General features: G+C 47.3%; 1 protein-coding gene and 1 long non-coding RNA gene across 3 annotated transcripts; both read right to left on the bottom strand.

Annotated features, from left to right (window-relative positions):
• Window positions 1-6,219: 6,219 nt before the first annotated feature.
• On the bottom strand, window positions 6,220-9,142 carry LOC117852207 (uncharacterized). Its single transcript, XR_004639792.2, has 2 exons — window positions 8,552-9,142; window positions 6,220-7,775 (listed from the first exon to the last, which is right to left on the bottom strand). It is a non-coding gene; the product is annotated as an uncharacterized lncRNA (long non-coding RNA).
• Window positions 9,143-12,440: 3,298 nt separating this feature from the next.
• LOC117851823 (G-type lectin S-receptor-like serine/threonine-protein kinase B120) lies at window positions 12,441-16,064 on the bottom strand. 2 transcript variants are annotated; one of them, XM_034733721.2, is made up of 7 exons: window positions 14,727-16,064; window positions 14,534-14,650; window positions 14,294-14,451; window positions 13,992-14,202; window positions 13,481-13,721; window positions 13,216-13,369; window positions 12,441-13,127 (listed from the first exon to the last, which is right to left on the bottom strand). In XM_034733721.2, exons 1-7 carry the CDS (start codon window positions 15,970-15,972, stop codon window positions 12,825-12,827), a joined length of 2,430 nt encoding a protein of 809 aa, XP_034589612.1. In that variant the 5' UTR covers window positions 15,973-16,064; the 3' UTR covers window positions 12,441-12,824. The 2 variants fall into 2 exon arrangements, with proteins under 2 accessions (XP_034589612.1, XP_034589613.1); XM_034733722.2 differs by having other exon boundaries at window positions 13,481-13,718; window positions 14,727-16,061.
• Between the last annotated feature and the right edge of the window lie 327 nt (window positions 16,065-16,391).

The raw sequence follows: 16,391 nt of genomic DNA, 5'->3' as shown, positions 1-16,391 counted from the left end.
GTTGGTCCAGAGTTTGTTTCCTTAATAAACATTAAAAAGATTAGGGTGGTACGGTGTGTAGTGGCAAAGGTATGGATTTGGGTGGGTTGTATTTATTTCCCTCCTGGGAATGGATGGGTATGATTATAGCTTGGATTCCAGCCCAATTAGCAGGACTAGATGACAGAAAGGTGTATAGATTCTGACAGTCGAAGCCGGCGAAGAAAGGCCGAAGTAGGGGCTAGCGTGAGAGTGAGGTGAAGCAACCCAAAAAAACCAATGGCCATAGAGGGGACACCGACGAGCAATAGTAACCAATAGTGCATCACAGTGGAAGGCAATGATAGCGTTAAGTAGGAGAGAAGATGGATGGCCACCTGATCTGCTGAAATAATAGAACGAAAATCTAAGTGCTAGGTTGAGCCAAAACATAATAGTTTCTTTGGACAAATTTGTTGCTTTATTAAGGCCTTAAGGGCCTATATGATTGTGGAATCAACTTTTACAAGTAGAATAAAAACAAATAAACAAATTTTGATCCTAGTTTGTACAATCCAGCTTACTATTTTGTAAGAATCCAACAATTTGCTCAAACTTACATCACTCTACAATTTCAACTAGATCAATTGGTGATCAGATCGTTCATTAAAATTGAAAAACCAGTAAGCTAAATATGAGAGCCTGCAGGAAAGAAAAGACTTGTCAAAGTAAGCTGGTGGCGCATCCCAACAAACAAAACAAGGAAACTACGATGAGACCAAGAGTTGACATGTTAGTCCCATTATTGCATTACCATGAACCAAGACTCGTGTTGAAATGATCGGAGAATAATGGATAGCAAGAACGAATAAGTAGATAGAGAACAGGAGAGAATTATAACTGAAGCTGAAGTAGGAAACAACGAACGGAACAGAAGTCACTTTGAGCCAAAGTCACTTGGATGGCTCACATCTGCCCTTAATGTCAACACAATGTTTCCTACCCTCCTTCCCTCTCTAAATGAACTTTTTTGAAGGGTCATGAGGGGGAGAGAATCCCTACCTAAATTTCATTATGGAGCCTCAGGTAGGCCAAAACCGGTCTTAATTTTTAGCAAGAGAAAAACATGAGAGGTTTACAACCAGAGTACAACATACGTAGAAACACAATACAGACACCTCAAGTGAAAGGCCATGATTTAGGCTGAAGAACAATCGATCGCCGATTTGAGTCTCCAATGAACAACATGCTCGCCAGGTGAAAGGCCATGATTTAGGCTGAAGAACCATCAATCGCCGATTTGAGTCTCCAATGAACAACATGCTCGCCAGGTACATCATGGATATTGCACATCCAATCCACCCCTTTAACTACACCGCTCCATTGTCACCCTCTATTAGAGAGCCACCGCTCCATTGTCACCCTCTATTAGAGAGCCAGGCCAATGAAATGGGGACTAAAGGTGGCAGGAGGCACGCAAACCAAAACGCGTAGAGAGCTAGGCCAACGAAATGGGGACTAAAGGTGGCAGGAGGCACGCAAACCAAAACACGCTGGACACGGGGACCTCCCTTGAAGGAGACTAACACCATTTGCCGCACATCCGGGCTCCACGTACCGCCACATTTGCCGCACATCCGGGCTCCACGTACCGCCACATTTGTCGCACATCCGGGATCCACGTACCGCCACCCAACGACGTACAAGGGGAGGAAACCTCGAGAGGAATGGTAGTAGAGGTGGAACTACCCGGCATAAGATTTGATGGCGGCATAAGATTTGATGGCACCATCAACAAGGAGAGCACTAACGGAGCAGAGGTGCTAGGGAACAGTCACCGAATCACGATAGAAGTCGACAACCATTGTCCACCGATGGAAGAAGTGTATGTATGGATGGTGTGGAAGGAGGATGAGCATCACCATGGGTGGTCCTGAGAAGTGGCAGGAGGGTATCTCCAAAGCGATGCCTTCAAGGGTATCTCCAAAGTGATGCCTTCGTCAAGGGACGACGTCAAACACACATCGCCATCACTAAATTGGAAGATTGAAAATAGGTTTTCACTCCCCCCTGAGTGGAATTGGAGCAAGTGGTGCTACGACAACGCCTTCAAGAAGGAAGATGGTGCCCCAAGGCATCACCGTCATCGGGCCTAGCATTATGCTAGGTAGAGCTTTCGCCCAGCACCCACTGTAGGCCATCCACCCAAGACATCGCCGGCATCATTGGGGCGCGCTGGCTGCATGCGCCGCCACGGCTAGTCACAGTCGCAACCATGCCCGCACCGGCCGCCGACGCCGCCACAACCGAATCGCAGACGCGACCGTGGCAGCCAAAGCTCCGCCGATCGTGGACGAGGCTGCCGGCGGTGCAGCACCAGTCGTCGACGCCGCCGTAGTCGAGCCGCAGGCGCCGTAGATGGCGGCAACACCATGGCCCAGCCGAGGCACCAACGGTACATAGTGGCCGAGCCAAAGAGCGACCGAGTGCTGCGGCCTCGCGTCGTTCCGCCTACGCACAGGCTAGGGCGCCATTTTGGCGCCGTCAACCCCCGCGTTGCTCTCCGCCGCTGCAGCAGCACCGTGAGCCCACAGACACCACGACTGAGCACTCCGTGAAATCAACACCCACGCACCTCACCTCAATGGTCGAGAGGGGGGTCACCCACGCACCTCACCTCAATGGTCGAGAGGGGGGTCAGGGGGAGCTGCCCGCAGGAGGATGAGGCCGCAGGCGGAGAGTACGACCCCGAGGCGCCACCTTTGCCGGACCCACCACCGCCATCAGAAATCCCAACACGCTAAGGCACGAGGGAAGCGGATCTAGCAGCCTAGGGTGAGAATCCGACGGCTGAGGGCGCAAATCCGACCGCGGATGACCGGCGACCGCCGCTTCCGCCATGGGTGCCACCAAGAAGAGCGCGAGGGTGGGAAGGAAAGGAGGATGGTGGAGCCCCACCGTCACCTTCCTTGCAGCCACGAGGGCTTCTGGGGGCCGCTCAGGCGGCGGCGAGGAGGGGTGGCGGCGCTAAATGAACCTTTTTGAGTATGATTGTTCATTCCAATATGCATTACGACACCACAGCCACTGCAGCAGCGATGGCAACAATTAGTTGCAAAACTGGTTACTTTCCATGGTACAAGCCATCCTAGTTCAGCAGCAAATTGAGCAAAATATCCATACGTTCAGGGCTGCTAAAAGGCAATAGCTCTATGGGGCATTCAGTCATCACAGCCATTGAAAAACAGTGCAAAACAAGAAAGGAATATCAAGACAAAAGTGACACCAGAAAACAATCTGAAAACCCAAAATAGTGCATGGAAAGTGGCAAAATGGATCAACACTGCATGTGTATTAGTAGTTGAGATGGCCCCAACGTGGTAACTGCCAAAAACACAATGCATCCAGAGTCCAAAGTCCAAACTCACCCCAGCTCCAACAGGAGTACAGGACCCTAAAACATAACTCCAAAAGTATTACAAAAAAAATTGGAGAGAATAAAAATGAGCGAAAATATATTCAACTAAAAAATGAAGGAAACTCCATAAAACGATCTGCTGGTAGCAATAAAATTTGAGTAGGCTCAGCTTCGCCTTTGCTCATCATATAACTGTATCCCCATCATCTCTTATCACCAGATCAATGTTATACAGTCATCTAGTCGGACCTAGTTGCCATGGCACCGATAAGGTGATTAGTCACGATTAGTCGTCGATCAGATCCGATTAGTCGGTTCTAGTCGGTCCTAGTCGTCCATACATACAAGGACCGATATGATATGTATACTATATAGTGCATAGTATTCAGCAAGCATCAACACCACAAATGATGGTCAGTTGGCAACTTGAAGCAGGAGCAGAGCAAGCACTAGAGCAGCAGCAGAGGAGAGCAGAGCAAGAGCAGAGCAGCAGCTGAGGAGATTAGAGCAAGAGCAGGGCAAGCATAAAAGCAAGAGCAGCAGATCAGAGCACAAAACGTACCATCAGAGGATGAGCTCATCTTAAAGTTGTGGATTGCTCACGAACGGTGCGACCTCCTAGGGCTGGGCGGCAGCAAGCTTCGAGCCAACTGGGAAGACGGGGAGCTCCTAGGCACGTGAAGCTCATGGGCAGCTCCCCGACGACAGCGGCCTCCTGGGTGGCTGGATGGTGCCAGGCGATTTTGGGTAGGCGAGCGGCGACGCATTGCGGGCGATTTTGGCTCTCAGTAGCACCTGTAGCCTAATGGGCCTAATTGCCAACCAAGTAGCCCACCACCCACCAGCCAAAACCCAATGTCTCAACTCTCAAACCTGATCGTTTTTAAGCCTAATCAGACGACTAATCACGATTAGGCGACGACTAACCGGATGACTAACTTTCTAGTCGCTCATGCCTAGTCGTTGGTCCTTATCGATGCTAGGGGGGCGATAAGCCCGACTAGCCGCGATTAGTTGGACGACTGTATAACATTGCACCAGATCAACCTATTCTGATAGGTGGCGCTGCCCTAGTTATCACACATAAAGAATGGCATGACCATCCAAGGACAAAGCCACTATCATTAGATCATAGTTGTAAAGGTTTCCAAGAGAGGAGAGGGAGGATTCCAGTTTGATACCCGCAATAGCCTCGATTGCTCAAAGGTGCTTGTGTCAGCCATGGTTGTTGATCATCGCCCCTTGAGGATTTCACTTCTTCGCTCTTGAAGGAAACTTAGGCAGGAACTAGTAAGGTGGAATTAACTCAACTTTCTGTCCCACTAACATTGACCAAGATCCCAGGTTCAGATTCAGGAGGAGGGCAAACACTCCTTGGGATAAGGTTCAGCAATGCAAGAAAATCACAGATTGGTAGAGCACCAACAGGACATACAAAAGAGCATAAAGGAATAAGCAGATAAGAGCTCAAAAGAGTACCAAACAGAATAAAAGTTCGAAGCAATTCAAAGAGCATCTTAGCTGCCATATAAGATGCAACAGCGGCAAAACCACCCTTCAAATCCACCAGGGGGTTGTCTAGAAGATTTTGCATAGTTCATAGGGTGATTTAGCCGGTTTTAGATTTCCAAACCTATTCCAAAGTTAATCCATGACACATCTCAACATGATCTGTCATTGAAAGACTCCGGAAATTCAAGCGGTTATTCAAACAAGGGTCCAATAAAGAAAAAAGAGGTCACTTAAATGGCACAAATTTACCCACTATCAGCATGACAACTTACAGTGTTAGTTTTCTTCATATAGTGATACGCAGCTCCTCCTGTGTGTTTGGGAAAAAAAAAACTTACAGTGGAAGCACAATATAATCTCCCCACCCGCCCAAAAGAAAATGATCAATTCATCCAAGTAAGCTGGGGCATCCCAACAAACAAAACAAGGAATCTACCCAAGCCTGAATGCATTACAAATTTTACGAGACGGGAGACAGGAGTTGAAATGTTAGTCCCATTGCCATCATCCATATCCCAAGTTGAAATCACTCACTGGAGAGTACTGGATAACATTAAGGAATATAAGTAGACAGCAAACGAGAAATATAACTTTGTACGAGCGAATGATGGAACAAACAGTAATGTCACTTGAATGGCTCAGATCTGCCCCAATACCAACACAATGAACTTTTCAAGTAGGATCATTCATTCCTAGATAGATCTCCTCCAACACCACCATCACCACAGCCACAGCAGTAGCAATGACAACAATTAGTTGCAAAAACTGGTTACTTGTTATGGTACAAGCCATCCTAGTTAATGCAGTAAATTGAGAAAAATGCCCAAGCAAACAACAATTCAGGGATGCTAAAAAGCAACACTTTTATGGGGCATCCAATCATCACAGCCACGGAAGAACAGTACAAAAGAAGAAAGAAAGATCAACAGACAAAAGTGACAAAAAAATTCCGAAAAACAAAAGGAATGCAAGTGGGTACCCAATAGCGTTTTCTGGGTCAAATTAATTACGATGGCATGGCACTAGTTTATTTATCCTCCCAAATTATTTACGTGGAATACCATTCTAGTTCATTTTATCAACTTTTTGGGTTGACCCAATGACCCAAAATATATATAACTTGCATCACTATCAATGCAGCATGGATATAATAGTTGTGATGACCAAAGTTAGTACTTCCCAATAACACAATGCCTCCAGAGTCCAAACTCACGGAGGTCCAACATAACTCAATAAATTATTGCAAGAAATTTGTAGATGCACTAAGCTAGCTGAAAGTATCTTCAGGTAATGTAACCACTGATATTGCAGCAGGATACTGCAAACAAATATAGCAGAATTAAACTGCAGAAATTAAGAAATGTCACAACTTGCCAATGAACGCAATTGGCAAGGTAACTGCATGGAGTTATACAAATACAGCAAAAAGAAAGTAAGTTGGTAAATAGGTTAGACATAAAACACAAAGCAACAACATATTCAACAAAAAACCGATCACATAAAATACTGTGGGTAGCAGTAAAACATTTGAGTGGGCTCAGCTTCGCCTTTGCTCAATCATATAACTGCATTCCCCACCTTCTCTTACCACCCTATCAACCTGTTCTGAAAGAGGAGCTGTCCTGGTTATCACCCATGAAGAATGGCATGACCATCCAAGGACAAAGCCATTAGCGCATAGTTGATAAGGTTTCCAAGAGAGGGAAGATTCCAGTTTGATGCCCAGAGCAGCCTGCCTCAAAGGCGCTTATATCAGACATCATTGCTGATCATTGCCCCTCATTGGAATTTTATCTTATTCATTCTTGCAGGAAGCCAAAGCTCACTCGTGAGATTGAACTGACTGGACATATTAGTCCCAATAATATTGACCCAGGTCCCAGGTTCGAATCCAGCAGGAAGGGAAGTGAAGAACAACCCTTGAGATCAGTGGCAGCAACGCAAGACAGAATCGCGGATTGGTAGAGCATCAACTGCAGGACTTGCAAAAGAGCATAAAGAAATAAGTAGATAAGAGCTCAAAAGAGTAAAAAACAAAAGGTTTGAAGAAATCAAATCAAATAGCAGATTAGGTACCATATCAGCTGCAACACAATCTAAGCTCTCTCTCTCTCTCCCCTTAAATGAAACAGCAATGTCAGTTCAGACGGGCCACCAGCTGTCATCAGTATCAGCGGTAACAGCCATCAGCTGCCGCAGTTGGCTGTAGAACTGGTTACTTGATGTACAAGCCATCCTAGTTAAGCAACAAATAGAACAAAAATCCCAGGTACCAGCTAAAACAATGCTACAGATGAATCATCATAGCCACTCAAGAGTAGAACAAACAAAAACGAAGATCATACAGCAGTGGAAGTAGAGTGAACATTGATTGAGATTTCTTTTATCCTTTTTCTCTTTTATTGAGGGGATGTTTCAAGAGGGGCATTGAAAATTCCAAGTCAAATAAAAATATTGCAAGCAGAAAGTGCTTAAAACAAAAGCCTGACTTGCAATTCCGACCCCTTGCTGCCACCACTGCCCTGCTTGCGGCTGCTGAAGAGCGGGGAGGACAGACCAAGTATAGGACAAGGGCGTACACATGTACACCTGACTTTTTTTTGCAAAAAATAAATAAATAAAATCAAAGCTTGTAGGTATAACACATACATATACTTGTAACTGGATCAGATCCGAATACAAATAGCTTACATTAGGGTTTGGGGTGCTCTGTTTAGCACAACAGGAAGGGAAGAGAAGGGGCGAGCATACCTGGTGGATGCTCGTCACCAGCAAAGGGCCTGATGATGATGTGTGAAGGGGGCCACGGCTTGCCTAGTTGCCATCACCACCAGGAAAGGAGGGCAGAGAGAGAGGTTCAAGGTCAAACAAGGAATGATCGCATAAGCTGCAACACAGAGGTTCAAGGTCAAATTTGACGCCACAGCTGCCTCGATTTATCAAAGGCATGTCCTTAAAAAGGGCTGATCATCATTGCCACTCATCAGCAACCCATTTTGTATATACTGGGTCCATTTACAGATGGCATTCCCAAATTCTAAAAGGCATGCATGTAAGTGAAATTGACACTCTTAGAAAAGAATCAACTCTTAGAAAAAGGGAAACATTCTTCTCTTAATTTGATGCTGCTACCCAAAAGGGCATCCATGCAAGTGCATGGAAGAGCAGTCCCTAATGCCGAATTCTGACTTCAGAATGAAGGCTGGCAATAGTTGAAAGATGAAACACTCAAACAAGAGACAAAGAAAACTATGAATTGTACAGCAAGACAATGCTGTTAGTATTGAAATAGTACTAAGAGGGCTCAGCTTCGCCTTTGCTCGATCATACAAGCCAAGCCCTCACACCTCTTGCTGCACAATTTACTCATCCTAATATAAGTGGAACTGCGCTGGTTGTCGCATATCTGAATGACCATCCTAGGCACAGAACCACAAACAATAAGAGATGGTTAAATAGGCTTCAAGAGGGGAGAGATCAGCTCAAATTAGATACCCACAGCTGCCTTGATTGCTCAATGGCATGCAATTCAGAAAAGGTTGAACATCATCGCCCCTCATCAGCACCCCATTCATAGGTCCGGGTAATGTCAGATATGGTCATCCTAAGTAAAATTTCACTTGCACTGGGTACTTTGACCATGAGTCAAGACAGAAAACCCACCTCTTTTGCATCTCATCTCATTCCATCTCATATCCTGATCCCAGTCGCACTGCCCATCCAAATGCCACAAAGGTCGAGAGGATGAGGAGCGGAAGGGCTAGGAACATTCAGAGCAAAGCAGAGCAGTCAGCAGATCACAGATTCACAGCACAGCACACAGAGGCAACAGCAGGCAAAAGAGATCACCGCTGTGGCGGCCGCAGCAGCTGTAGTAATAATAGGAACAGAGAATAAGGCATCGAGACCCTTGCATCCATCCAGCATCCATCCATCCATCCATCCATCCGGAGTAGCGAATCAGTAGACCGCGGCCGGCCAAACCCGACCCGGAAGCCGCATCAGGCGACACCCCACAGTTCCCAGCCCCTGCCGCCACCGGTGCAAAGCAACGGATCGGCGGCGAGGCGGCCCCGTAGAGATGGGGACCTGAGGCGACGGAGGGAAATCCTATCCATCTTCCGGAAGATAGATACTGAACATCTATAACCCAGCAGTAGCCCAAGAACTGGCCCACGACGGGTTCAGGGGTGGAATGTGAGAATACAGAGCCCGGGGGGGGGGGGGGGGGGGGGGGGGGGGGGGTGTTGGATGGCGAGGCGAAGAAGGACGAGGAGACAGCGAGCGTACCAAAACGAAAATATTCGCAACCAAACGCTCGAAAAAAATCCATCAATGGCGGCTCAGATCCCGCGCTGCCCGGCCACGCCCCCCGACCGGGACACGCCGCAGACCCCGCCCCCACGGTCCCCAACCCCAACCCACCCGCCACCGCAGCACCGGCGCCCGCCCAAGGGCGACGCGGCGGAGCGGGGAGAGGGATGGCCCCGGGGAGGCGTGGATCCGAGGAGGGCCGCCGCTCGGGACCCGGGCCGGCGCCAACCGCGGCGCCCTTCCTCATCGCCGCCGTTTGGTCCCCAAGGGCCGGTGATGTGATCACTGGCCGCTGCGATTGGGGGAGGTGGCAGCAATGGTACTCCCTCCATCCCAAAATTGCAGGTTAGAGCGCTCGCCTCGCACGCGCCGCCGCCGCCGCCCCCCGCACGCGGTGACCTCACACTTAAACTAACGAGTGGATCTGGTCGGAGGCGGCGAGGTCGGCGAGGTTTTGTGCGGGGTCGGGAGGAAACGCGCTGGAGGAGACAGGCGGCAACAAACCGCGGGGCCACTCGCAGTCTCTCACCGCGTTTCGCTGTGAGCACTCGTGGACCCTTGGATGAGCACGAGGTTTTCTAGGATTTTATCGTGGAATCTCGTTTCTAGAATCGTACTCCCTCTCTGCTCAACGTTCCTCACCATGGATTTTTTTCGTGACGTCTTGCATTCGTCTTATTAAAAAGATAATATAAATATATAAGTCAGGCTTGAAACATATTTTCTTACAGGTAAGGATAGAAATACCTTCAACGATGAAACATGAAAAAATAATATTTATATATTTTAAAAAATATAAGATGAATGGTGTCAAAAAAATATAAGTTAGGTTGAATTAAATTGTTGCATTTTTACAAAATAGTATGATGGGTTATACAATTGAAAAACATTTATTTTTTACCATCGAACTATAGCCTCAGTTTGGTTTCGGCCATCGAACTCAAAACTAGGAATCTTTAACCACATAACTATATATATCATGTACAAATAGCCATCGCACCTTATTTTGACTCGTTTTGAGTTGTTTTAACTGCTACATTGGATCGACCGACCATGTCATCATGCCAACTCAGATTAGGCCCACACATCAGCGACGCTCGGCAGACCGGTAGCGTAGCCAGCGACGCTCAGCGGACTAATGGCCAATAGCGGGGCCTGTGGCGAGGACGACAAGGTCGACAAGGTAGGCTCCACCCACGCTCCTCCTTCAAGACCTCCGGCCACCTCCCCTACGGCAGCATCCTACCCCTCCTATTCCTTGTCAGCGGTTGCGCCCCTTCTTCCCCACGCCGGCAGCCGCACCCTCGGCCCCTTGCTCCTCTCCCAGCCTACGCTGCTTTATCCTCGCCCACCCCGCCGCGACCATGCCACCCAGCCCGCTCCACCCCGCGCAAGCTTTTCCCTGCGACAAATCCCCAAGCTTCGCCCCCTTGCAGCTTGCCCGAGCACAAACCGGCGATGAATTTCCATGCTGGGGGAGGGGATTTCTAGGTTGGATGGGGGAGGCAGGATGAGTTTGCTAGTAGAAGCTTTAGGATCATCCCCGCACCGACTTCCATGCATCGACGCTCGCATGTTGCTATGCCTATACGGATCTTAACCTCGCCACCGTCCATGACTTCGCTTGAGGAGGCCACGCTCGCTGGTCGCGGTGCACCCACGCCACCCCCACGCCTACACTCGCCGGTTCCACCCCAACGCCCTCAACGGTTGCACCGTGCTGCTGACGTATGGGCGTGATGAGCGTGTTGTGGGCCTACACGCTGGGCCATGACCTGACGTGTGGGTCTAATATGAATCAGCATGGTGACATGGCCCGCCGATCCAAGGTGATAGTCAAAACAACTCAAAACAAGTCAAAATAGGGTGCGACGGTGAAAGATTTCTGATTTTCGAGTTTGATGGTCGAAATCAAACCGAGGCTATAGTTCGAAGGTCAAAAATAAACTTTTTCCTACATAATTTAGGATTGAAAGTTGTTTATTTGTTTCCATTTCTACTTGTAAAAGTTGGATTCCATAATCTGATCGATCGGAAACATAAACACCCATATAACAACAAATTTGTACAAAAGGCACTACATTATTTTGGTCCAATCTAACCGTTAGATTTAGGTAGGAACATAAACTGAAATATTTTGAAGCTACAAAGATTTTTTTATTAATATCTAGCATCCATCTTCTCTCATACTCCCTCCATCCTAAATTGTAGGTTGTTTTGGGATATTTGGATCCATAACCTTTGTTATATATTTAGACAGAGTGTATATCTAAATAGATAGTAAAATTTATGAAAAAAATATCAAAACGACCAGCAATATATTTGAAATGAAAGGAGTACTTAACACTACCGTTGCCTTCTTCTTCATTGTGCTTCCGACTTGCGCCACCACGATGCCATGTAAAATCCTCATTGCTTATCGGTGTTCCCTCCACGGCCATTAGATTTCTCAGGTTCTTCACCTTCACCTTGCTCTCATGTTGCCTTAAGCCGTTTCCTATCTCTGGCGACTTTCAACTGCTGAATCCGACACACTTTTCCGCCAACAAGCTAACCTGACAAGGCAGCGTAGTGTTCCCACCTCACCGCTACCCAATTGGAGGTCCATCACCACCCACGACCAGTCAGTGGCGTACCAACTATTTCCTTGTCCACCCAAAACAGACACAGGTGAACAAGTAGAGTATATTAGGGTGCATCACGAGAACCGTGTCAAAAAAAACTTAGCAAAATGACCCCGTAACTTCAGGAGAAGGGGTGCTCTCCTCTCTTTCGATTAGGAAAGTGTCATTGCCGCCGCCAGCCACCCCTTGAGCATTTCTCACGGGGTGAAAACCTCGACCTTCTTCAACCTTGCCACCGCTGTCACTAAGCTTTGGCTGCACCTCTAAGCTGTTCTGTTTCACCTTGGATTCCTCCTCATCATAGGCAGGCTCATGGCCGATTGGGGGTTTGGGAACACACCGAGCTACCCAGAGGCTCAGCCTTGGCGGTGGTTCTAGCGGCTTGCCATCATCCCCGGTCATGTTGCATCCTCGTAGTAACCTTCTCAAACCTTAGTGACTCACGTGTCCTGTGCTCCACCTTCCTCACTTTGAATCGGCTCGACCTCAGCCTCACCTGGCGAAGTTCTTCACTGGGCATCCCGCAAAAAGTTTTCAGTTTCTGGAAAAATATTATGACATCAACAAAGTAACTGATCAACTATCATATATGTCACAAGTAAAGGCTCCATGGCTTTGTTCAGAGCGGTACTATTTTCGCAGCAGTAGGGTTAAAGTTCCCAAAATTTACATGACTGCGTACACTTAACACTTGTAAGTACGCCCAGAAAGGTTCAGATAGAAAAAAAAAGAATTAAAAATGCATGCAGCTAAACAACTGGGCATACTGGCTAGAAACAGACCAAACAACATTCTGAACATTGCCGTAGCACTTATGAGGGCAGAATTGACAAATTGGGAAACAGCTCGACTTGTCACAAAAAAGAGTATGGAGTCAGCAGACCGGGGAAAGCCGCCCTTCTGCCCCTTCTCACAAATACAAAATCGAAATACAGCTCACAGCTTCTGGGAATAGCATATCATATACAATTTGTACAACTGAATGATTACGCCAGAATTTAGCGGCCTTCTAAAATCGACAGACTCGCGTTATTAACGGAGTCTTCCAAGTCTCCTCTTGCTTCCAGGGCCTCATAATATCTCTGCGCAAAAAATAAAGGCTGCCTGGGTACTGGGCGTGGCATGGCCACATTATTCAGCATGGATACAACTGATGACATGAGTGGCCTGTCAGTTGGGCTGTCCTGAACACACAATAGTCCGATATGGATGCATTGCAAGGCTTCATCAAGCGAACAGCTCTCCAAAACCCATGTGTCTACGAAATCCCTTGCCGTCCCATCTTTCCATAAGTTCCATGCCTAGAACATGAGGAGAAATTGCTTGTTTATATTGGTGATAATATGTTTATTTATTGTTAAATTTGATGCATGGTAGAGTTACACTTACATAAGCAGTAAGACTTGGATAATCCATTAGTAGATGACGAGGGGAACTGATCTTTAGTCCACTGACTATCTCCAGTAGTAAAATGCCAAAGCTATAGGTGTCAGACTTGACAGAGAAAATGCCTTCCATCGCATATTCAGGTGACATGTAACCGCTATTTGAATCAATTCACAAGCGAATAGGCATAATTTGAAGAATTGTTATAAGCACATACAAAAATTTAATAGTTCTGAACTTCTGATTAGCTAGTGCAGAAAATACTTACTATGTCCCGACAACTCGTCTAGTACTTGCTTGCTGCTGATTGCTTCCAAAGATCCTTGCAATACCAAAATCTGATATCTTCGGGTTCATCTCTGCATCTAGCAAGATGTTGCTCGCTTTGAGGTCTCTATGAATTATCATCATTCTTGAATCTTGATGGAGATAAAGAATTCCTCTAGCTACCCCTTTGATTATCTCGAATCTTTTTGACCAATCAAGCATAGACTTCATTGCAGGATCTACTAGGACATGGAAAGGAATGAAGCAAATAGTTAAACTTAGACCCTGTTTGTTTGCCTCCTAGATTATATAAGCTGGATTATGGTCCAAGGTTAGTAGGGTAAAAGATCATAAAATGTTATTTTACCATAGTACCCATGACCATAATCTAGATTATATAATTTAGATAGATTATAATATGAAACAAACAGGACCTTAAACCATTCAGTTGTGTACTTGTGTTTGTTAGTCCAGCTAATTTTTTTTCTCCTAGAATATGTGATAGGACTTACCAAAAAGGAATTTGTCTAAGCTTTTATTGGGCAGGTATTCATATATGAGCAACTTCTCATCTTCATGAATACAACAACCAAGAAGTCTGACTAGGTTCTTGTGCTGCAAACTTGCAATAAGAATCACTTCATTTCTAAGCTGTTCTATCCCTTGCTCAGAACCCTTGCTAAGCCTTTTAACAGCAACTTCCTTGCCATCTTCCAGTGTCCCCTGCGTGATATCATTGTTGGTGAGTTTAACAGAATGAATTGCGATTGATATTACTGCATCATATGATCGACAAGGTAAAACCTTAGACCACCTTATATACTTTACCGAAACCTCCTTGTCCAAGCATGTTGGTTTCATGGAAACAGTTTGTTGCAGCAGTGATGTCCTCAAAGCTAATACACGATAATTCCAGATTTTGATCCCAAAAGGTCAAAGGTGCTTTCAGTGCTTCCTTGTTTCGTCCGGCGCCTGATAATGATATGAACCATTCAACACTTGCACTTAACAGGTAACAGCTACATATTACGAGTACTATTAATTTGTCTCTTACTTCTTGACTTGCATATAGTGATAAGACATACAGATGATGTGAACATCAGCAGACATGCCATCGTTGGGAGTACAATCTTTATCGCCATGGCGATCTTCTTCTTCTTGTTGTTGTTTACTGCAGAATATCATCATGTCAAGTTGGGTACGGTGTGTATATGTTGAAGGGACATCAGGCATGGGATGGAATTTACCAGGAGAGCCAGCAAGCCGAAGGTACAAGTTTTCTCCTATATCACCGGCCTTCTCTGCATCAAGAAGCTCTCCCATCCAAACCAAGCACCTTGACGTGCCACTGGCACTCATCGTGAGGATGGTGCTCAAGTTGGCATAGGCGTACGCCGTGCAGGAGCAGTTGCGGTCGCACTCGGCAGCGCACTCTTCAAAGCTTCTGTTACTGATGTACAAGAACATGTCAGGCACCTTCATCCCTGGCAAGGTCAAGAAATGGCTTCCGCCGCCGCATGCCAGTGCTTCCTTCCTCCGGCATCCTCTAGAAAAGTTACCGGCAAAGCCGTCGGTGGGCTCGAACCCGTCAAGGCACTTGCACTCCTGGACGCGCCCGGTGATGTCGCAGTAGCCGAACGGCCCGCACGCGCCGTAGTGGAGGCAGCCATTGCCCGGGCGTTCGAACAGAACACTCCACGACGACGACTGGTTGTTCCAGACACGGAACCTCACACTCCCAGTGTAGTCTAGTTTCCAGTGTGTTGTCGGGCCGCCGGCGGCGTTGTACGTCGCGTATATCTCCTCGCCGTCGTCGACGATGTTGGAATATATGAACCTGGTGATGCCGGAGGCCGCCGCGCCGTTCCACACCCCGCTGCGCCATGACCGGCTTCGCCCCCGCCAGATGACGATCTGGAGGCCCCAGCTGCTGGGGTCGCCGCTGAGGGCGAAGTCGCCGGCGGAGGGGTCTTGAGGGCCCTTCCAGGCAACGACGCGAACGGCGACATGAGCCTTGTAGTTCGTCCACAGCTTGAAGTTTGGAAGGATGGTGTCGGTCGGATGGTCGAGGCTCTGCCATACGTGTGTGCCGTTGCGGAGCTGGAGGACGAAGCTCCCCGAGCTCTGCAGCACTCCGGCGGCTCCAACGCCACCGGCGATGAGGTTTTCTGTGGCCCAGACAGTGCGGCGTCTGGAGTCGGAGAGAACAAGATCAGAAGTGTTGGTAACAGCTAGCTCTGCTGAAGGTGTGACGATTGGGTCGTCGCGGTTGGCGATCCACACGTAGGTGCGCTCGGGGATGTTGTTGTACCATATGCCCAGGTACAACCTTGGGGTTGAGTCGTTGGTCAGGGAGAAGAAGCCAAAAGCAAAGGTGCCATCGTTGGATATGAGCTTGTCGCCGGGGTACAGTGGTGTTAATGAGGTCAGGCGGTCATCGGAATAACAGAAACAGATCAAGAACAGGAAGATGAATGCATGCAGGGCGGCCATGTTCTTTTGCAGTGCTCTCTTTGCAATGCTTTTGCCAAGGCTCAAGAGTGAAGAGCATAGTAACTCTAATATATGGAAAGAGAGTTGATCAGGTCGTCCACCCTGAAGTCTGATAACGACATAGAAATAACTTGTGGTGACTGGGTGGAATCATTCTACGGCTACATGTCACCATTGAGATAGCAAGACAACAGTTAATGCTCCATGTGGAAAAGGCATATTCATTTCCAGTGATTTAAATATGGTCAGCGGATATAGAAGGCAAGGTCATATTCATTTCCAGTGATTTAAATATGGTCAGCGGATATAGAAGGCAAGGTTGGGTTGGTTGTATTTTTTTTATGCGAGCACGATTTAGGGGGTGTTTGGTTCCTTTGCTTATTTTTAGCACGTGTCACATCGAATGTTTAGATACTAAT

Source organism: Setaria viridis, chromosome 4 (genome assembly GCF_005286985.2).
Source record: "Setaria viridis chromosome 4, Setaria_viridis_v4.0, whole genome shotgun sequence".
Taxonomy (NCBI): Eukaryota; Viridiplantae; Streptophyta; class Magnoliopsida; order Poales; family Poaceae; genus Setaria; species Setaria viridis.
The sequence above is the reverse complement of the archived record's forward strand: the minus strand, read 5'-3'. Positions and strand labels throughout refer to the sequence as shown.